This window comes from Bacillus rossius, chromosome 1, assembly GCF_032445375.1.
Source record: "Bacillus rossius redtenbacheri isolate Brsri chromosome 1, Brsri_v3, whole genome shotgun sequence".
NCBI lineage: Eukaryota > Metazoa > Arthropoda > Insecta > Phasmatodea > Bacillidae > Bacillus > Bacillus rossius.
In genome coordinates, this window is record NC_086330.1 from 3,466,631 (window position 1) to 3,489,851 (window position 23,221).

General features: G+C 38.7%; 1 protein-coding gene across 2 annotated transcripts in view; it reads left to right on the forward strand.

Annotated features, from left to right (window-relative positions):
- Positions 1–3,257: 3,257 nt before the first annotated feature.
- Positions 3,258–23,221, forward strand: part of LOC134531277 (nuclear pore complex protein Nup214) — a 47,123-nt gene continuing 27,159 nt past the window's right edge. For both annotated transcript variants that reach the window (XM_063366973.1, XM_063366979.1), the window contains exons 1-7: positions 3,258–3,387; positions 6,562–6,697; positions 7,473–7,672; positions 9,875–10,059; positions 13,602–13,807; positions 15,089–15,209; positions 20,631–20,830. In XM_063366973.1, the coding sequence (XP_063223043.1) occupies positions 3,346–3,387; positions 6,562–6,697; positions 7,473–7,672; positions 9,875–10,059; positions 13,602–13,807; positions 15,089–15,209; positions 20,631–20,830 (1,090 nt within the window). In that variant the 5' untranslated portion in view covers positions 3,258–3,345. The remainder of the gene's footprint in view (positions 3,388–6,561; positions 6,698–7,472; positions 7,673–9,874; positions 10,060–13,601; positions 13,808–15,088; positions 15,210–20,630; positions 20,831–23,221) is intronic.

Genomic DNA, 23,221 nt, shown 5'->3' on the forward strand with positions numbered 1-23,221 from the left:
CGACCATTAGTTATCATGAGTTGATCTAAACAAACATACAAGGACACACGGCAAAAATTAATGGCACTGTCCGCATCAATGTACAGGTATGTTAATAATTATTCATAAACAGCGATATCTCCTAAACAAGTTGGAATTTCTTATCTCCACAAAATGTGTTAAATAGAGGAAATTTGTAGCACGAAATAAAAGTATTGCCGATTTTTTTCCTTTTTTTTTTTTTTCCTTTTTTTTTTTTTAAGGATAGAGGGAATAGCCGAGATAATTACCACTTCAACATCAATAATCAGTTCCATCATTACCTACCTAACCCAGATGTAGTTTAAACAAAGAAAGGTACTAACTGAATGCTTTCTATTCGTTTACATATCCATAAATTCAATCTATGCCTTCAACCTTAGATCCTCCTCCCCAGCCAACAATTCAGGGTAGCCACAGGGCCGGTGCAAGGTAAATTGGCGCCCTAGGCGAAAAACCTTAATGCCCCCCCTTCCCCTGCCGGACACCACAAAAAAAATTTTTCCTTGCCTCAAAATACGTTACGTAAGCCTAAGATTTTGTCAACAATCAAATGAAAGCAGGTTTGTGTTTTTTTTTTTACTTATTACAAATCATAAACAGGTCACGTGGACTTTAAATAATTATTTATATCAATATAAACATTCCAAACAGTTACAAAATTCCATTTTCATTTAGTTTCAACAATCGTTCAACATATTATATCAGCTGTTATGTGTCGTGCTGCGCCGCCCCCAGCTACTTGGCGCCCTAGGTGGTTGCCTAGTTCGCCTATATGGATGCGCCGGCCCTGGGTAGCCATCGCTCAACACTAATATCTCGTTCTTTTACAATGAATCCATCCAACAGTTATTAACATTTGATGCGTAACACTACTTTTTAAATACAGTCGGATTAAATTTGGTCCTACGGAATTGCGACATTGTCTATTGCATCTTAAATATAATATAGATAGCAACTAATAGAGCCGATAAAAATAGTATTTCACTAAAATAATCAAACACAATTTACCTGTGAAAGGTTATCTTCTTATGCTTTTCCTTCAGTAACTGGCTCTCAGTTTTCCTAGAACTTCTGTTCACACAACCATACACAGCACACGAAGCCATAATATATTAATAGATCATGCTTTATAGATTGTCACACTGGTTCAAAATCACACATTCTACTTCTAAAACAACCAAACCTTTGAGAAATTACAACATATTCACCTACAAAAACCAAATTAACGATACATAAATTAACAAACTTTCAACTTCTCCCAATGTAATCAAATAGCGAAGTCAACTATGTGACGCCGACCGCCAATGCTCCTCTATGTCGCATAGACCACTATGCCTCATCAGCGTCTCGCAAAAGCGTGTGCACCGAACGCGCTCGTGCGCGCAGCAAAGTGTAGTTCGTGCGACGAGGCGAACGCCAGGCAACGAGTGCTGCGCCGGCGGAAGGATCCAGCCGGGTGTGGCATATCCCTCCGCCGCACTACAACAAATAAATTTATGTATATTTTTCCACAGGTTTTTATTAAACATTATATTTCATCAATTAATATTTCAGTCCTTGCAAAATCATGTTTCACTGTGCGATTTGTCCCGAACCTGGCTGGTTCAGTTTCCCGCGAAATTCACACGTTTCCGCGGGAGGGCTGGCGGGGGAGGGGGGTCGCGCGCGGCGAAACCGTCAGTGTCCTTCAGGAGCTCCGACAGGCCGGCAGCCTGCGCGCAACGCGGAACCATCAACCTTTGCTTTCACTGACATGTAGTTTTCAATAGTGTAATATCTTCTTAAACTTTTACGTACAGTTCCGCGGCCGGCCTCAATCTACCATGAGGTATTTAACTTAATTAAATCAGTGCTCCAAGATGAGTGTTCTACGTAATACGTAAGTACTGTGGGGAGTCTACGAGACTTTATGTCGGCGCTTCACGCCCCAACTTATCTTACCGGCTACTTGGTTTTTGGCCTGCACGGGGCAGCCAGCAGGCGACACGTGCCACCGAACGTACTAACGAATCAGTCCCTGGGACGTATCTAGGTATCACGTAGAGTCGCCGGAGACACGGGCCTACGTGCCTCTAGCCCAGTTTATTAAGTGTTATGTAGTAGTGAAATGTTTGTTCGTCAAAGTGTAATCGGTCATGTTAGAGTTTAGGTATCACCGCTGCACGGCATCGTGCCACCAAATGTAGTAACGATTCAGTCCCTGGGACACATCTAGGTATCACGTAGAGTCGCCGGAGACACAGGCCTACGTGCCACTAGCCCAGTTTATTAAGTGTTAGGTCATAGTGAAGTGTATTGTTCGTCAAGATATCGTTCGTCATGTTAGAGTGTATTTTTGTAACTGTCGCATCACGTGTACAAGTCCGCCCCTCACGCGCATTAAAATCGTGAGCCGCCACTGAGGAAGTGAGCTGCGTGTGTGACTGGTCGCGTCGGGAAAACCGTTACGGCCAGAACGGGCAGCATCCTGTATAGGGCTGTGCCGTAATAAATTCATCAAGTATCTTCCAGAAACTTTGTGTTATTCTTCAGGCGTCCCGAATGGCCATAACAGCTCGGGGGGCCCTACTGCGTTAACCCCTACCTCTAGCCATAAGGCCGAACCTCCCTGAGATCTCGAACCCAAGCAAAAATCATAGGAGGTAGCGGGGACGGCGTCATATGTATTTCACTAAGCCATATGGCGGACCTTTACCCTCCTCTGGTTTCAGCAAGTTAGGACAAATGAGGTTGGAACGTAGCCTGTAAAATACACGATTCCAGGAAAATGTTTATTTTCTCTTTTAGCATCAAAAAGAAACGCACGTTTGATGATATGGACAAGCACCATTTTCACAAATTTTTGGGTATTACAATATGACGATAAACAGTAGAAAGTGACTAACAATGTTAGGGCTTGTAATCTCCGTACAAATCTTAACTCCATTATGGGAGAAATCACATGCTCCTGCTAGAAAATGTTGAAAATGGTGCAAGGAAGTTCACCAAACTTATGTTATTGTTTTTTTAGGGTACACAACTTTTTATAATTATATTGTGGACTTTCTAGTGTACCATATTTTACTTTTGAATTTTATTAAAATTATTATTAAGAATAAAAGTATTATCAGAAACTTTTTGGCCAACGTTAATTGTCCAATTGTTACTCTTGTTCAGCATGAAGCATCAATACAGTGTGTCTATATCGTCTTTGCTCTTTGATTAGTTGTTGTTTTTGAATCTGAAAATAAGAAAGTTAAATTTTTTTTTTGTGGTTACAACTATGGTCGTTGGTTGCATGGAGGCTTGTAATTAAAAATATTTTCTTCGAGACAATTTGAAAAAATGTCTGTGGTAAATCCGCCAGAAGCCAGAAATGACTGCCAGGTAAGTATCTTATATTTTGTGGACTTTCTGAGCGTACAAAAGTGATTAAATGGATCCAGAATACTACTGTTTTTACTTGAGCAAATTTTCATGTAATTTTAAAAGAGAGGCTTGTGCGAATAATAAATTTAAAAGTTCCGAATGTGGTATTTTAAGTACTACTTTTGTTGGTTAATTGCTATGCAATACAAGAGTTTTTCAATTTGTGTGGGTCCTTTTTAGTATGATGGGGTCCAAAGAAATTAATGGGTACAAATTATGAAAAACACGAAAATATAAATGCGAAATAATTATAACTAATGTATGAACCTAATAACAGCGAATTATCAATATTTACCTGTTTTTAATTCACTAACCAAACAATTCTCTTTGACTCTAAAGAAGCCAGTGGGAATAATGATTTAAGATTGCAGAGAATTGATAGAGTTGGACTATTGTATGTACTTTTAAATAAAACAGACTAATATAACCAACATGTGATGTTAGTTACAGTTACGTAGTAATGAAAACACAGCTCTCTTTGAAAAAACCACACTAAAAAACATACCCTTTGCGAAAATTCACACAACACAACAGACCACGATGTAAAATAAATTAAAAATAAAACATAAAACATCACTTTCTGACTTGTACATGTATCAACACTCCTAGATAAAATATTTATTGCACAATGAACTCCTAAAATATAAAAATATTAGTCTCTACTACAGTTTCAAATAGTAAATAATTCGAACAGAACAGCTTTAAAATTACTGTTACATATTTCGCCCTGATACTTCTACATAATGTACAAAGTCGGTGACAACTACAAAATAATAAAATTCTTTACGCACCTACTATAATTTCATACCAACTTATTCACGTTTAAAGGTTTTCTTCTAGAATTGTTAAATTGTTAACCAAACCTCCAGTAAAAGAACAATATATATATATAAATATATATCAGTTTTACACAGAAAAAAAAATAGAAAATAGAATAAAATACATAAAGACAAACATGATCAGTAATTTTGTACCTATTTCAAAATACAATCTGACATTTTTATTAATTAGTAGGTACCAATTGCTGCTAGCATTTGTCTTCTGATAAGTAGATAAATAATCACTTAAAAGGCTTTTGTAAACTTTAATATGGCAGACGTGATACAGAAACGTAAACATCCCAGTGAAAATAAAATCTCTTATGGGGCCCACCTTGTCAGGGGTGTATATGTTAGTGAGGTAGAATGATAAGTGTTTCTATCGTGATATCGCATCTAAGCACAAGGCTCTGAATTGGCTCGCAGTCTTCTTGAGCATGGAACAACTGTGAAATTTGAGATGTAACCGTAACATTACATGGTGGAGAAATTAAGACAAAGGAGCAATGCTAGTCCCATAAGTGCTTTCAAGATTCGGAACCGATTATTTTATTCCCTAAAAATTACTCTGAAAACACACCTTTTAGCCATATCAAATATTCTAAAAATACAGTTTTAAAACTTAATCAGAAAACAAACTTATTTTTTTCGGCCCTCAAAAATTCTTAAATTATTTTCGTATACAGACCCTCCTCGGATATCTTAAGTAGTTTTCAAATTGCATAGTATAGGTACTATGCACATTGTATGTATGCCCGGGTAAAAATTAAAAAAAAATAATTATAACTAGTATCACAAGTTGGGAACTTTTAAGTAGTTTTTTTTTTGCAATAGCCACTATTTAAAACATTGCCTTTTTTGTTTATAATTTTCTCAGTGTGAGTGGAGGAAGTTGAAAGGGCACACTTTGCTACCTGCAACATTTGACCCTTTATTTTAAATAATTAACCAAACTACAATTTTATTTATGAACATTTAGTGACCAATTTCTGACAGCTATTGCTGTCAATAGTGACCTGAAATACCCATCTCACACCTGTTCTGAGAACATTGAGAACCAGTATTCTTCTGTTAAAATATTTGAATGGCTTCCTAATTGATACTTATAAAAATACTTCAAAGAATTCAAAATGTTTCATATCAACTGAAATGTTCTGTAGATGGTTGTGGCTACCCTGCTTCAGAACGAATAGTCGTGCAGATTTGCAATTATAATGGGGTCAGTTGTTAGAGATACAGATGTGATTGGGAAAATTTTACAGAAAAATATGTGCTTATATTTTCCAGAAGAATTTATTTTTTTTCCATTACCAACATAAGATTTACATAATTAAAATAAGTTGATATATGTTATACAATAATTTCTTTTCTGCAGATTTATAGGTATTGTTTAAACAACATTTTTTTTGTTCCTAGCAGTTGGTAGAGAGTAGCTTGGGTCCTACCGTGGAGGTATAGTCTGTGGAGTGAGTATCTGTTCAGAAATTGAAGTAAACTGGTTAGTAATTGGGTAGCAAAACAAATTGTAGCTGTATAAAGGCCAATAGGATATCTATAATTTGTTTAATAGCTTGAAAATAACTCGCTATGAAGAATCTTCAAAATAGGCCATCATGTAGTGAATATTGCTGAACAAACGTAATACCAACACATCTGCAAGAAATTGCGTTAAACTTCTTTATAACCAAAAGTGGTTTTGTAGTGCAGATAGGGGTTCTCATATTGACTTCCAAGTCACATCAACACCCTTACCTCCGTGGGGCCTGCCAGACTCTCAACTGTTAATGGACCCATTTCAGTGCAAAGTAAGAGCAAATATATGTTTTATTTATTAATGTTTGTGTAAAAAAAAAAGTTTATAAAATCAATTGGTTGGTGTCTGTGAAAGTATGACTTGATATGAAAATTTTCTCAGAAAACTAAAATTTTAACATCTCTAGCTAAAGCTGTGGTTGGTAGCGGAGGTCCCATGTTTGGTACTTAGTCGGGTGGGGATCCCTCGCTTGTGGGTAGAGAATTCCCTCCTGGTGCGCCGGGACTGTGTTGTCCCGTCATCTGCAGAAGGCAGTGTTGGGCCACTGCAGTTTCAGCTCGCCTAGGTTCGCCCGTCACGCAGAGACGTCCGGTGGCGACGTCTGCGGCGTGATGCGACCTCTGGGCATCTTCGCCCGTCGTCATCACTAGTACGGTGCGGGGATGCCAACCCTGGTTGTTCTGCCGCCGCGTGCTGGGTTCGAGAGCGTCCCGTACCTCCTGCCCCGTGCGCGTGCCGGGGGAGCGTCCCTCACCGCGCCGTGCCGTGCCTGTGTCGCAGGACTTCCGGTTCAAGCTGCTGTGCCGCCTGAAGGTGTTCGCGCCGGGGGACGCCGCCTTCTCGCAGGACGTCAGCCTGGTGGCCGCGGCCAGTCGCTTCGGGCTGGTGTTCGTCGGCTGCCCCTCGGGCGTGCTGGGTGAGGCTGCCCCCGTGTACATGCACATATGTGTGTATTTTACATACCACACACACACACACACACACACACAGTCTGCACTATTGAGTCATGTTTCGCTCTGATTTTTTTTATGGTGGCAAATTTATGTAGGTTAAAAAAACATGAATATTTTTGGTCATTTTAATAATCCTACTAAAGGTGTTATAAGGCTTCCCTAATAGTATTTACAAATAATGTCAACATTGAATGACCTGGAATTAAATTTTTGCTGAGTAATTGTTTAAATTATTCTACTAATGATTTTGATAGTCTGCAGATGGTAAAACCTCTGCTAAGAAATTATTTTGCCCGGTACTGTACCCCGGTAGGTGCAACATTAGACGGGTAGTTTTTTTATAACGAGCAAGAGAGACGTGCTTTGCGTACAGTAGTTTTTTTTTATTTTCAAACTAAATTTGATACAAATATAAACTTTGAACATTTTCTCTGGTTGATGCACTTGGTCTCGTCTGTGCTGTCGTCGTGCTGTCCATAATACTTGTTTAGTTTCATCGTTAGTTCCGTTTGTCTGACATCAGCTGATTCAGTCTTGTTTTCTGTGAATTTGTTTTTTTATTTTTCAGAATTTTTCAATGAAAAACAGTGCAAAACTGCATTAAATCAAAGTTCCCCATTGCATGAATCATTTAAAGAACATCTCAGATAAATGAGATGGTGCAGAATGCTCCCATTGTATTGGAGCCACTAGTTGTGGCGAGAGCGGGACAGCAGCGAGGCGTGCGTGTGTGCGCAGTGCTGCGGACGGCCAGCCTGGCGGGCCTCGGCGCGGGCGGGCGCGCGGACGTGAGCCAGTTCCCCCGGCGCAGCGTGCCGCTGCCCTCGCCGCCCTCCCACCTGGGCGTGAGCTGCGACCAGGGCCTGCTGGCGGCGGTGGCCAGCAAGGATGCCTGCCCCCACGCCTTCGTGTACCACGTGCCGTGCTTCCTCTCGCAGGTGCGCCAGGCTGTCCACAAGGACCAACTTAGGCGAGAAAAAAAGTACTAGATTATAATTTGTTATGGTTTAAACAATTTAGGAAGTTATAATGAAATTGCAATGTTCTAACTTAAATATCACACCACACACACATACATTCCATAGTTTTTAAAAAATAATTACGCTTAATAATAAAACATATTGGAGTTACTGTGACATTATTATATTAAAGAAAAAAAGTACTAGATCTGGGCGTAAATGCACTAGACCACTAAAAAAATTATAAAAGTACTAGATCTAGTACGAAAGTACTAACTGTGGACACCCTGTTCACCATGTGCTACAGGTTGTAACAACCCAGATTACAGCCTTCCTCATGCAATCCAGTAATAATCATTTGTTATAAATGATTTGTCATATTTCAGGTTAGGTTTTCAAATGATGTAAAGAATTTTTCCTTTTAGACGTTATTGTGAACGAAATTCTCCGGGTTTATGGTTTTTATTTTTGAAATTAAAAAGTTCATTTTCAAGTGTTTTTTTTTTTTTTTTTTTTTTTTTGCTGTCTTCTTTGTATGGGAAGGCGTGCTGACGTAATTATCCTTTGTTTTTTCCATGACCTAGGCTTCGTTTCACACGCTAGGCGTGTGATTCACGCTCACGGGAGTGCGAGAAAGAGACAATATCGCTGCGTCGTGGTGGGAACAGAAGTGAGCATTTCGTGGAAGCCTCTATTGCCATGCGCCATGATTGGCTGAGAATAATGTCAGCGAGCCCAGGACACTGCCCGCACGAAGGGAAGGAAGGCTGTGAGATCAGTCATTGTCCGAGCACCGGGCCGAGCGGTCGTTGTTCGGGCGGCGGGCCCGGGCGATGGCTCTGTGTTTGATCTTTTCTCAATGTAAATTTCAATTCTTTTTCGTGTTCTGTTTGTTTGAAAGATATTTTGAGTTTAATAAAATAAACAAAAGATAATTACATCAAACATTTACATTGTAAATGGATTTTTTCGTGACATGCCACATAACCTATATGTTCCACTCATCACCTAATTTTGAGCTATCCGGAGGTGGTGAGTGGTAACAAGGCATAGAAAACATTAAATGTGGGGGAAATTAATTGGGCAAAAAACAACTTTACATTTATTAATTTTAAGAAAAAGTGTGTGTCTGATTAACAATTTGTCAACATATGTACGTGAAAAGATGTTCATCAACTGATACTGACAACAGAGGTCTGCAAATTTTTGAAAAATAAACTATATTCAACAGTAATTTGATATTCTATTCATAGGGATAAGATTATATGGTCAATTGCAATAAAACCCAAATAACACACCAATGCGTCAATGTAACACCAAAATGCAAGTTAATATGCTATTGAGCACCAAAATTCAACTCAAATAATTAAATTAATCAGCATTATAACTTAAAATGAAATCTTCACAAAAACATAATATGTATTTTAATACAGTAAATTCAATAAGTGTAATTTGTCTAGCAGGAAATTTGTAGCAGAATGTGTGGACTATAAAGATTGGAAACATAACATCCTTATTGAAAGTTATGCTATAAAAGTGTAATGTATATTAGTCAAAATCATGTGTGATTTTTTTTTCTTTCAATAAATATGGTAATGAATAAGCAGAATACATAAAAAAAAATAAAAACACCAGGAACCAAAATCTTAAATTTAAACCATAGAATCTTGTCCCCATCTGTTCAACATTTGGAATAGAATAATTATTTTAACTATTCGTTACGTGTGGTTACAAGTGCAATTCATTCACAAATTATTTAAATATATAACATGTAGGAAGCTAATAAGATTTATTGAGATGTTTGTATTTATTATTATTATTATTATTTAATTTTTGCAAAAGAGCACATACATTCTGATTGTGTATATAACAAATACCTAATCTGTAATTACTAATATTTTCAAAAAAAATTTTTTTTACTCATTTAAAAAAATTATAGTACTAGATATTTTTTTTTATTTTTTTGAATTTTACATTTCTTTATTATATATTATAAATATTTCTCTCTTTTTTCATAAATTTTTTTTTCAAAAAAAAATGTTTTGTTTGAATTCAATTAGAAAAAATATTGGAAATTGTTTAGTGGTTTCGTACTTGATTGGATTGCGAAAGGTGTCTCAGAAGCCCGTCGCGGTGTCGGGCCCGTGTGCATGTGTAGAAGCGTGCGTGTGCTGTGTGCAGAACGCCAGCCCGGCCTGCGAGGTGCGTCTGTCGCCCGGCCCCCAGACCAGCGTGGCGGGGCTGGCCTGGAACCCGGGCGTGCCGGGCGTGCTGGCCTGCTGCCTGTCGGACGGCGGCGCCGGGGTCTTCGAGCTGAAGGCGGGCAGCATCGAGACCCACGTCCTGCCCCCGGAGGCTCAGGCCACGTAAGTGCCGCGTCGGTGCTGACCATCGCGTTCCATAACGCACACACACACTCACACTCTGTCACGTTCCTGTTTTTTGAAGTCTCTTTCGACAGCAACATCCTGTCTTTAATTTAATCTTGCGGCTGACTAAATGTACAAACTGTACACATAAATTACTTGTTTTGCAAGCCTGTTACTCATTTCCTGAAAACCTGTATTATACACATGCCAAATTTTTACAACTGTTGCTCTTATGAACTATTCTAAAACTAAATTATTTAAAAACCGAATCCATCAGGTTCGGTGAGAAGTCGTTTCGACATAAACATTAAAGTTTTTCGGAGGAATTTCATCCATCGATAATTTGTAAATTCCCCCCCCCCCCCCCCCCCCTTTCCCGTTTAACGCTTAGACTATTTTGCTGTCAGGAATACGTGAGTATGTTGTTTTAACTTTGTGGAATGGTTAAGTGCTATTAAATGTAATTTTATCTCTAGCCGAAATCCAATCGGCAACCCCAAACCGTGACAACGTGAACGTCGCTCTGGAAAACATATATTTATCCTCTTTTTTTTTATCGTGTCTATTTTTTTTTTGGCAGTTTTGGCATCTTTTATTACCTGTTAAATTTTTTTAATAGCGTTATGTTGAGATACGCGTGGCCTTCCCTGATGCGGGCTTCTCTACTATGGGACGAGGTTTTGGGACGCTCGGGGTCTCAATGGTGACCATGCCACTAGGCGGCCGATTTTCGAGAAGCACTGCTAAGTCGTGAGAAGCGTGGCTGAGGCGCGGCAGACGCGGTCATTGCGACAGAGTTTCTTTCAGGGATGATGATGTGGCCGGGGTTCTCCGCTGTAGCATGCACAAGGTTCCAGTCTGTAAGTGATGCGTCGAGGCAATTTCCAGTGCAAGGCTGTTTATTGTACCCAACACAAACCACCACATCTGGGGAGCTGCCCCTGTAGCGCCAACTGTTAGTGGACTCGTAACTGACGGGAGGCGGAACTGCCTGCGACGATCTTGAAGATTTCGTGCCTCGCCGGCCGCACAGTGCCGCAAAGAGTCGTCTGTAGAGTTGGACAGATGGGTTGGCACGTACGGTAATAGGACGATCGGCAGCAGTTCCCTTTTACAATGACCGCATGGCAGGTCTTGAAGTGCAGGCAGTTCCTACGGGAGAGGATAAACGAGACGAGGCGTCGAGTATCAAGGCAGTAAGGAGAGTCGGCGGTTAGGTGGCAACTGGTAATTATGGCTTCTGGCCGGGAGGAAAGTAACCAGTGGGAAGTGAGAGCAGTGCTGATTGGCGATGCATGTTGAGTAGCTGTGGGAGGGAGGGTAGGAGGCGCTGCCTCGCTCCCCAGGGGAATATCGGTGGTCCAAGGTCACGCAGCAGCACTGAGCCGGGCGTGTGTCGGGATGGCGACCGTGCTGCTGTCCGCACCCGGGCGCTAGCAGAGACGAAGAAAGAGAGGGGGGACGTTGGTATTGGCATATGTCAGTAGTTGCGTACGTGACATGCGTCAGTTTTGTCATGAAGAATCCAAATATAGATGGCGTCGGGCTGCCGGCTCAAAAGGAAACAAGGAACCCTTTCTTGGTACAGTCAAACCTCATTATTACAAACCTGAAGGGACCATAATTTTAGCACTTTGTAATAACGAGGGTTTGTATTAACCAAACTATTGGGATATCACGACAAAAAAAATTGATTGAACTTTAAATGCCTATATGTACAACCATAAAGAAAATTATATACGTACACTATTGGTAGTATAAGCTGGCTTCACTACATGCATAACAAATTGTAAACACTGAAGAAAACAAACACAATGAAACACAGAATAAATCATAATACAAACTTCAATAAACTTGAAATCTTGACACATTTTCTATTCAAACATTTGGTTTAAATAACATCAATTCTGGTTTGCACTATTTTTTTCTTATAGGCATTGTTTACCACATTACAAAGCTTATCAAAGGCCAGTACTGATCAAGTATTGGTTGAGCAGTCTGTATCCAATCTTTAACTTTGGTCGTATCTACTGCTGCCGACTCCCCACACATAGTTTTGCCAACAAGATTGTTGCGATCCTTAAACCGTTGTAGCCAACCATTGCTGAACTTGAAGTCTGAAATTCCTAAACTCAATGCTAGGTAGTCTGCCTTCTTCTGAATCATAGGTCCAGAAATAGGCAAGTTTGCTGCACACATTTCTTCAAACCACTGCAACAAGGTAGATTCCATTTCTTGATGTTTTGGGCCTCGCATTCTTTTTCTTGTTGATAATTATCACGAACTCGCAAAAGCTGATTCAATCTTTTCACGCTTTTTTTAGTATTGTCGACGACGACGATTGCGGGATGTTAAATTCTTTCGCAATTTCAGTTTTCGTTCTCTCTCCATTGTCTACTTCCTCGATAATTTTAACTTTAACTTTCATTGTAAGGTCGTTGCGTTTACGTTTCGCAGTCATATTACAAAACAACTCACACTCAAAATTGAGGTTAAGACACACGTGCGTGAACAATGGAAAATATCAGAACTTTTTTTCATAGATTGTTTAAACTTCTACGTATGTACACTTCTGACGACTAAGATTAATAAGGTATAGAGTACTTTCCTTTTCGTTTTCCGTTTACAACATGGCATCTTTTCTAGTTTAGTTACTGACATCGCCACTAGAGTTGAACTTTTCATCTTGTTTTTCGACCATTTTGCGCTGTAGGATACATACATCTATCTTTGGAGACATGTTTGTTTACATGACGGTTATGAAGACGTGATTTACTTTAAACTTCGGCTGTGAAATTCGTATTAACAGTTTACTTATACACGTTAACAGCTACTTGAGGGATGAAAACAACTTCGTAATTCATATTAACCGTATTTCGTATTAAAAGTACTGAATAACATAGGAAAGCATACCTTATTTTCTGGGACTGTGAAAGTACTTCGCATAAACGGGAATTTCGTACTAAGCGGATTCGTATTAATGAGGTTTGACTGTATTTACATTAGCATCCTCTGTCAGATTGGCTCTGATTGATATTAGTAAATGCAAACAACAGGGACTCGTTGGTTAGGTCCTCGAAGCACGCTGTGAGTGATGTGAGAGATGTGTGTGGGCAAATATGTACACTAGAGACTAATACCGGACAGCTCCAAGAAATTTGTGTGAAAACCTTGCGTTGTTGTCACGTCCGTCCGATAAATGGCAAACGGTATGCCCAGTATGAACAATGTATCTGTTGTATACATATGGTACCAACATTATGGTAACAAAAATAACTTTCATTTCTCTTGGAAAAAACTTTTTTTATTCATAGTACAGATTTATGAGAGAGATAAACCTCCAGTTCTTAAATTTTTAAAAATTAAATTAATAATGTTTGACACCAGATAATATTATATATAATTTGACACTATATATAAATATAATATGTTTGTGGTTACACCTCTTGCCGCTAGGTTATTTGTCACGCCGTCGCCTGTGTTGTTAGTACAGAGCTGTCCGGTGTAAGTCTCTGGTGTATTTGTGCGCGGGTGCGCAGGTGCCTGAGCTGGAGCCCCAAGGGCAAGCAGCTGGTGGTGGGGGACCGCGCGGGCGCCCTCACGCAGTACAAGCCCGACCTCAAGGCCGTCAAGAAGCTGCCGGCCCCCGTCCTGGAGGGAGGGCAGCCGAGCAGCGTCGTGGCCGTCGCCTGGCTCTCCAACTACCAGTTCGCGGCCGTCTACAAGGACCGGGCCGGCACCCACAGTGCGTGTCAGCTTCCGTTTCTATTCATTAGTTTTATTTTCATGATTAATGTTTTTGTATAAAGCATATAGCTGTAGAGAGATAGAGAAAGATAAAAAAAAAAGGGGGTTGTCGGTAAAGTCGGTTTACGGACGATAATTTTACGTGGTAACGTCATAAGGAAATATTGATTGAAAAATTGCATACTTTTTAATTTTCAGATATTATTTACAGTTTTTTTTAAATTTAATTTAAATAATTTGTTTAAATATAAGGAACAATTAGTTATAGAAATAAACTGAAATCAAATCAATGTCAATAAATTGTTGATTTGAAATGACAAAATCGAAAAATAAATCAAATTTTTTAATTTGCTGCTTTTAAAAAGCTCGCCTTAACCTGTTTGATATTGTAGTAGATTTTCTCGCACGGTGGTCGGCAGGGTTCTTGCCTATCGGCTCAGGTGGACCGTGACAATGAGTCATGCTTTTTCGTGCGTGCAGCCGGCGTTCATCGATTTATAAGATGTTATCAGGTCAAAAAGAGATAAAGAGAGGTGTGTGTATGTACGTATATATATTAAAGATATTTGGTGATGTACATAGAAAGATAGAGAGAGAATTAGAGAGAGAGTGAGAGCTGCTTTGTATATTTGTACCTACTTCAAACAGTTTACAAAACAAAATTGAATGAGGCCGGGCATTAGCTATCATTACTATACATGTTTACTGTAAAATTAATTATTTCAAGCATGACTTACACAGATTAATTTTCACCAAATATTTTATCTGCAGTTACTTCTGCATGTGATAAATATACCGCAACATTAGTATTGTAAAAATAAGTTATTAATATATGCGTGATCAAACATGAGAATCAATTTTTCCAATCCATTCCATCTATATTTTCATACAAACTACTAGCAGAAATAATGTAATTCATTGAATTTTGTGGTGATTTGCATTAATTTGTTTTATAATGCTACTTAATCAAATAGTATGTAACTTGTGTTTTGATATTATATCATGTATTTAATTGTATTTCAGTTTGGTTTAAGTTTTATCACAGTTCACTTTCACGAAATATTGTTTCTAACTATGTATAGGGATGTGACCCTTTAGCTGTGCATAATCTGCTCACCAGTTTTTTGTAGTCCTGTTTGGATACCTCGGAGTAGAAATTAATCTTGTTAATGTGGGTGAAGTAGCAGCATTTGTCTTGCATAACTGATCACACTGTAATGTTTGAGTGTTACGTTCAGTGCTCTTAGTGAAGCACACTTTTGTGTGACCTGCTTTCCAGGTCTGATGATAGTGAACGCCCCCAAAAGCGGCGACGTGTCGTTCGTCAACTACGAAGACATATGCTACAGCAGTGCCGAGTTCCGGCCGTCCCAGTTCTACATCATTCACCAGCCCACTTGGTGAGTGGCGATGTTTACCCCATCAGAGTTTGGTGAGGCATCGGGGAATGACGTATCACCTGAGCCAGACCAGTCCTGCCAAACAAATAGTCCTTCTCAGAGCTGGTGAGCACATACGGGCACTGCTGCAGAACATAACCTTCACGTCAGAGAGCATTTTGCTGATGCTCGGCTGTTCAAGTCGATGTATTTTGGGCTCTCCGTATCATTAGGGTAAAAGGAGCGGAAAGAAATTTTTTCGTCCTGATAAAATAATTCAGTCTATTCCAGTAGAAATGAATCACTATTGACGAGTCTCATCCATTTCTCAGGCTGTGTTTTCTGTAAGGCAGTGAAATGAGTTTAGTTTGGCATGTTTGGAATCACGGCCGTGCTGGGAACGCTGTACTGAAATGAAAACTTGACACCAACTGAGCGAACTGAAGCGCTGGCAGTGCAGGAATTTCTTTTTAGCGGCCAAAGTTAACAGCAGGAACCCACTGAACGTGCGCGCCCCAATGGTGCGAGATTACGGAATGTGCCGAATTATCGGACCAAAGTCCTTTTCACAGTGTAGGTTTTGTTGTAGGTACAGCTGAACCATGTGTGACGTGCAAGGCTAGATTTTAAGGAATATTTTAACCTGCCCAACGGACAGGTGTAATCGAAAATTTGCCTGTCCGCCATCAAATTTGCCTGTCCGCTGTTTTACCCAAATAAAAGAAATTTCAAAGTCGCTGAAAAAGTGAGAAAAAACAATTTTTGTTACATTTTGCACCTATTTTTATCACACACTTAACATCCTTATTTAATCATCATTTTCAGACGAGTCACTGTCTGAGTCACTGCACGAATTACTTGGCTGATTCTGTCTTGAACATCTTCGATAAGGAGGCTGAAAGGGTCGACGTTTTCTCTGAACATTATGATATCAGAGATTTATTGCTGGTGCTGGATCAAACTCACTTTCAGAAGGTGACTGTATTTGAACACGCATGAGGGCAGACAGTGTATCATCATTTAGACAGTTTCGCCAGTCTGTCTTTATAGACTTCATGAGCGAGAACCCTCGCTCACAATCTGCAGTGTGAGCTGGCAGGGATAGCACAAGATCAATGAGAGAGAGTACATTTTCATACCAGTGTGGTATTTGAGATTGATATCACTCCAATTTGCTTTGGTTACTGGATTATACAGCTGGTAGACTGTGGTCTTTAGACTTGTCCATTCCAACTCAATCATTTCACACTTTACTCCATTATTCACAAGGGAGGGAGAAAAAAAGTGTATCAACCTAACGATGCAAGTGTCACCAAACTCTGGCTGAATGCTTGTAGGCCACCTTTTTAAAACTACACAAATTTGTAGCAGTCAGTAATTCACAGAGTCCAGTTTTCTTATCTCCAAGGCGAGATTCTAAATTTTCAACTATTGCATTTATAACAGCAGTTTTCTTGGGTGTCTGCAAAGGAGTTCCTTTCAACAGCTTAGCTTCATCTTCAATTAATTTGTTGCATGCACGGAGATGAAAGCCATCTTTGTCACAGAGCTTCTGCAATATGGTGATAGTATCACACAGTGACTTTTGTGTTTCTGCTACAGTCAAATAAGGATGTTGCAAAAGTTGTGAAAAGTAACTCAAAACGGAGGTTACATCGCAAAAGAAGTGAATATACTGAAAAAATTCCAAATTGTTCAGTGCATCTTCAATAAATTTGCATGAACCAGCAGTTGATGCATTACACGTTGATTCCTGGCGTAAATTTTCTGCAGTGAGGATAAGTGCACGAACAATCTTGAGCACATTTGTCAAGGCTCGTTTGGTGTGAGAAACCGAACGAGTGCCTCCAACTCTGGTAGGCACACAGAACTTGATTCTCAGAGTTTCACAATATTTTTTCAAGATCGCTCGGTGCACTGGACTGTGGTGGAAGAATTTCTTCAAGAAATTTTCCACTTTGAGATTAAATGGTGTTTCAGAAAGTGCAGCCTTCAATGCGAGTTCAAGACGGTGTGCTAGACAATGTATAGCAACCAAATTGGGCTGAATTGATTGCTTCAATTTGGTACTAACTCCATTATGCAATCCTCGCATCACTGCTGCACCATCACTTGCAAAGCCTACAAAATGCAGCTTTAAATCTGAAATGGTGAACCCACAATACTCATTTAAAACACACAATATGCAGTCATAAATCAGGGCTGCATTAGGCCTTTCTACATGTTTAACACCTACAAACTTACAATGTATTACCCCTTTAACAGCAAACATTACATAAACAATGACCTGTTCTTGTACAGCACTGTCTGTAGACTCATCACTAGAGCCACGATTATATGGTAATGCGCGATAAAACGAAATAACACCGAAAACCGCTTGAAAACACGAAATAAAACGAAATTGTGCGAAATCCGCGATATGTCATGAAAGTTCGTCTATCCTGATTATTTATGTTTTTTTTTTTCCATTCTGTAAGGACAATTCACTACCTTCAGCACAATCAAATATTTCTTACAGTAACTAGCAGCCATATATATTATATGCGATGGTGATTTATTATAGATTTTAAAATGAAGTCTCGGAATTAACGTAATATTTTCTTTAAACGGTAATCTTGTGTACCATAATAATTTAAGATGTTGATAACTATGATACAATGGCCGCCGTTCACTTTCTGTAAATACAAAAATAACAAACGTCCAAAATATATTTTTCTAAGATTACGTTTTTAATCATTAAAATATTACACACTAAACCGCATTACTTTTACTGTTTATTTAAAATAAAGTACGTAGGCTACCAAAATAAAATTAACCCTGCTTAACGTAACGAATGTAAATAATAAATAGTACATGTTTATGTCGGTATTAATTTTCACGTACGTATGTTGGTATTCGGTATGCGTTTGTATTAGCATCTATTCTCCATTGTTTTGATCTTTCCAGCACGGCAAGTTTTTGCGTATTGAGAGGTTAAATTCTTCCTATGTGATTAAAATTTTTTTGATAATGCCTAAAACTAAGGTTTCTGCCAGTGACCGATCGAAAGAATTTTCCAGTGAAGGATTTTATATCAGTGATAAAATTTTAATGTGCAAATTCTGTAACTGCAGGCTAGACTACGAGAGACGCGATACGCTTGTGAAACATGTCGCGAGTGAGAAACATAAGCGTTTGAGGCAAAACTCATCTGTTAAACGACATCCTTGTCTAAGAGTCTTTAATGCCATTAATTTGCGGTTCAACCCAAGAAATGTGAGTAGGGTTAGCATAGAAGATGCAAACCTACAGAAGTCTCTGCATAACTTGCCTTCTGTTTCCCATCTTCCCATTGATACATTCATACATGGCTATGTTGCTTTCAAAAAAATAATTGAGGATGAACTTTCATTGACAGAAACAAGCCAAATTGATGTTGCAAAGGTACTTTGCTCCCTTAAAGGGGACTACAGTGAATTTGCTCAAGCCAGTTTAAGGGCAATCTGGTTCCCAACATCAAATGTTGATGCAAAACGTTCATTTTCCAGGTACTCACTGGTAGTTAGTGACAGAAGACAACGTCTCACTCCAGAAAATGCAGAAAATTTAACTATGATAGCATTTCAATAAAACCGTCTTAATAGTAACTTTGGAAGTGCTTAATTGTGTAATTTTGTAGTGTATGTGATTGTAATTAAGTCATGAAATTTTTAGTAGTTATTTAAAAGTTTGAATTTATGAATTTGCAAATGAACTTAATTATCTATGAATTTGCAAATGAACTTAATTGTAATTAGATCATGAGGTTTTAGTGTTTATTAATATTTGTTTTAATAAATTTGCATGTCGTACAGAAAAGCAAGAAAATTTTGCCGTGGGTATTTTTAGCGAAAAAATAAAACCATATAACACCGAAATCTTTATTTCTTTACACCGAAATTTGTCTTAAAATAACACCACAAAATCTTGACTCTACTCATCACACATTACTGAAATATATGGTGCACTTCTTAAGTTATTTTCCAATTCCTGGCGTTCTATTTCTGCAATGGAACCCAGAAATTCATTGCACTTCTTGACAGTGCGGTAAGTATTACCAACATCAAGGCCTTTCTTTGTGTCAAGTATACACTGCCAAAAAAAGTTTGTGAAAGGTCGCCCATGTTTAGCCAGGGCATGAGATGTACAACACAGTATTTCCAGTTTAGTGAAAAACATCCTTTTGAATACTTTGTAAGGTCATCTCTGCTTTGGATTGTCCAGGTTTTGTCAGTATTGCATCTTCCATATCTTGAGACTTGTTGTGGGCACTGCTTGTAGCATGCGACGTTAGGTTTTCCTTGCGAAAACTTGAGCAGCCTGTAACAAAAACTGATCCAGATGATTTTGAATGCGTTTCGCAGACTTTGCAAAACATTTGTTTTGTTTCTGTGTCGTAACGAAGCCAAAGAAACTCGGAACACCAAGACGTTAAAAAGGTACGGGACCGGGTGATTTTGTCATATTTAACATTATATTCTGACTTGTCCTCGTCCGTTTTTCTTTTCTTTTCTGGTGGTTTTGAAGCACCAGTAATGAATTTCCACATTGTGTAACGCAGTTAATTAAATACTTAAACAATCGCCGTGACAAGATAAACTGTAAAAGATTACCGTGTCCTCTGTAAACAAGTAATGTTTATTTTATGATGCAACAGTTGACAGGCGAATTTTCAAGCAGTCGCAGTCACTGCGGCCACTGTCGGCTGCATCTGTAGTACGCCGTGAAATGTTAACCATGCGAAAACGCTTTTTTGTTAACAAACTATGTTAAAGTAGAGCAAGGAATTAGTAAAGTCGCGATTTATAAAGACAATAAATTAAAAAAATTATATTTTGAAAGTATACAATGGTAAATTACATAATTGTTGGCTTGACTGCAACGAAATTAATATTAAAACATGAGAACAAAAACAAACATCATCGGTGTGAGATGTTTTGCATCTCTAGCATACGAATACGACTATGTTACGTGAATCATTACGTGAACGTAAGATTTTAAGAATTATGATTCAGAAGATTTCAGCACGGTTTGTACATAACCTACTTTTTTTTTCCCGCGGTATACAACAGCCAGATTCGTTCGTCACAAAAGAGCAGCCATTATTGTTTATTTATAGATATTGTCAAAGACGTTTTATTTGCGGTCGTGGTCGCATAAATGTTATTAATCACCTTTGCTGCATTAGTGCGTGCGAATAATCTCAGCGTCACAAGTTGCACCTGTCCACCGGACAGTTGCCTTTTTTATTTTGCCTGCCCGGACGAGATTTTGCCTGTCCCGGGCAGGCGGACAGGCGCTAAAATCGAGCCCTGGTGACGTGTATCAAAGGCCTGTTATAAGAGAGAATCTTGCACTGGTGACCGGGAGGTGCCATCGGATCGAGGAAAGTGAAGTGAGGTCGCGTTGTCGCCGTGCCCGCAGGAACGTCCTGATGGTGGGCTCGGCCAACAGCACGGAGGTGGGCGTGCTGGGGCTGGCAGGCGACCAGGCGACGTGGCAGCAGTGGATCCAGGAGGACGAGGCCCGCGCGGAGCTGCCCTACCAGTCGGTGGGCGTGCGGCAGGAGACCTTCCCCGTGGGCATGGCCCTGGACACCAGCTGGCAGGAGAACCTGCCCTGGGGTGAGGCCCGTTTCCCTCGTCCGCACACCTCGGAGTATCGCACACCTCTCTACACCACGTTATCCTTTAGGGGTGTGCGAATAGTGGATTTTGATGGTCGAATATTTTCGAATCGAAACCTAAATTTTTTGAATAGAATGCGAATAGTTTCGAAGACGAATAGTTTTACTGTATATATATTTTATATGTTGCCACACTGAAGAAAAACTATAAATTAACAAATTATGATGTTAAATTTTTTGGGACAGTTTTAACTGCTAAATCATTTGCGTAACATACTGTACATAGATGCACCGTGGTATTAATCTGCTTACTAGACGTAGATGGCACTGCCTCGTGTACATTCCAGGCAGGTGCTGTACACATGTGTACTTGAAGAATTGTATACCGTTTACAATGTATAGGGACAATATTTAATGGTTTTTATTTTTAGGTTTATTTTGTTTTTAAAAATGGCGATATCTGCATTATTTGTTTTTATTTTTATACATTGTCTGTTCATGAAGCTAAGGTTGTGTATTGTCGACAAATATGAAAATTGATATTTTTCAGTACTCATTTCAACAGAAATGTCACTTATTTACTGATCCATAATGCACTTGTACAGTAAATACTCAGAAAAATGCAATATAGTCGAAATTTTTTTATGTATATTAAAAATATGCCATCATTAATGTAAAAGGTACGTATTACTAATAAAAGATGAAAAATCTAAAAAAAAAAATAGAATTTTTGCAATTAATTTTTTTTGTTCTTTCTTCGTGCTAACTAAATAACGTTCATGGGATTTACTACAGTAAAAGACTAAATTTTGGTAATTTGAGGTGAATTGAATAAAATTGCAGGTTTATGTCATGAATTTATTTGCATTTTGGTGCTAAATGGTGTATTATCTTGCATTTCGGTGTTATGAAGTGTATTATCTGGGTCTTTTTGTTTATGGTAGGAAATGTTCATTACAAACATTGTGCGGTCACACACTGGCCGGAAATGAAGAGCAGTGTGATGGACAAGTAGTGGTCGTATCGCGCATGGTCCTCTAGAAATTCTTTATTATTTGAAAATGACTTTGTGTACCATGTACAGTACAACCCTGTTGTAACATTCTCCAAGGGACCAAATTAAAAAAATGTTATAAGCAGGAAATCATAAAATTACATCTTCACTTTGTATAAATTACGCGTGGATTGATTAAATTAAAGAGTATAAGTAAAACAACACAAAGTACAGGAGTAATACACTAAGTACAGCAATAGAGTGGAAAATTGGTTAATTTTATTTATAGATAATACCTAATAATATGCTAAAGAAAAAAATGATTTAAATATAACATAACTTGGAATGAAATTCCATCTGCTTGTGATTCACCTACTACAGTTACTTTGAAAAATAATTGGTGATTTTAGTTTGTTTACTGTTTGTTTGAGCAACTTTCACTAAGTAGTTCTCAATATGCCACACAGAGCTCATAATACTGTCACGTGTATTGTTTTGTGCAGCAAAAAATTTTCTCAACGTCTTCGTGTTTCCTGTTTCTAATTTTTTGTATCTTTCAGATGTACCTACACTTTCAGCAAACAATTTTTCATGATTTTGTACGATACAGTTCAGAGTCGAAACAGAAATATTCAACTCTTTTGCAATCGCAACACGCGTTTTGTTGGGGTTCCTGTCCACTTGGTTAATAAACTGAATTTTTTCAGCTACAGAATATGATTTTCGCTTATATTTATCGGCCATCATAGCCGTACAATAACCTGAATAAAATTTCAATACTGCATATTTTAATCAAATACGACCGTGACTACAATAAGTAAGTGAAAAAAATAATTACGGTAAAGGTTAACCACAAACAAAAGCCGTGAATATATCCATGGAACATTTAACCATCTCAAGGTGTTAAAACTTTGAAACAAAAACCAGCACCATAGAATACAGTAGAACTGTTTCCGACCATGTATCTGTGCACAAAATGTGCATCATAAGTATAACAGAACAAGTCGTAGGCAAATGAGCGCGAACAGGACGCCATATTGATAGTTGATCCGGTGCAAGTTGTGGAGTGCGTGTGTACCACGTCTATAGTGATCTACACAAATTTAAACATCTGATGTTTGTATATGCATGCTGTATTTTCTAGCTATGCTTTCGCTCTAAATTATGACTTTGAAGGAAGGGATACTGAAAATTGTGGCAGTTATCAAAGCAAATTTGAACGTTAAAGGCGGGAATGTAGAAATTTTAATATTGTTACAGGCGGGAAATTAAAGCATTGTGATAAATGGAGAAATGACGGGACCATGAAATTATGGTGTTATAGACGGGAAAATTTTACAAACGGGAATGTTATAACCGGGTTGTACTGTACAAACATGCTTTTCTGTGTTATTT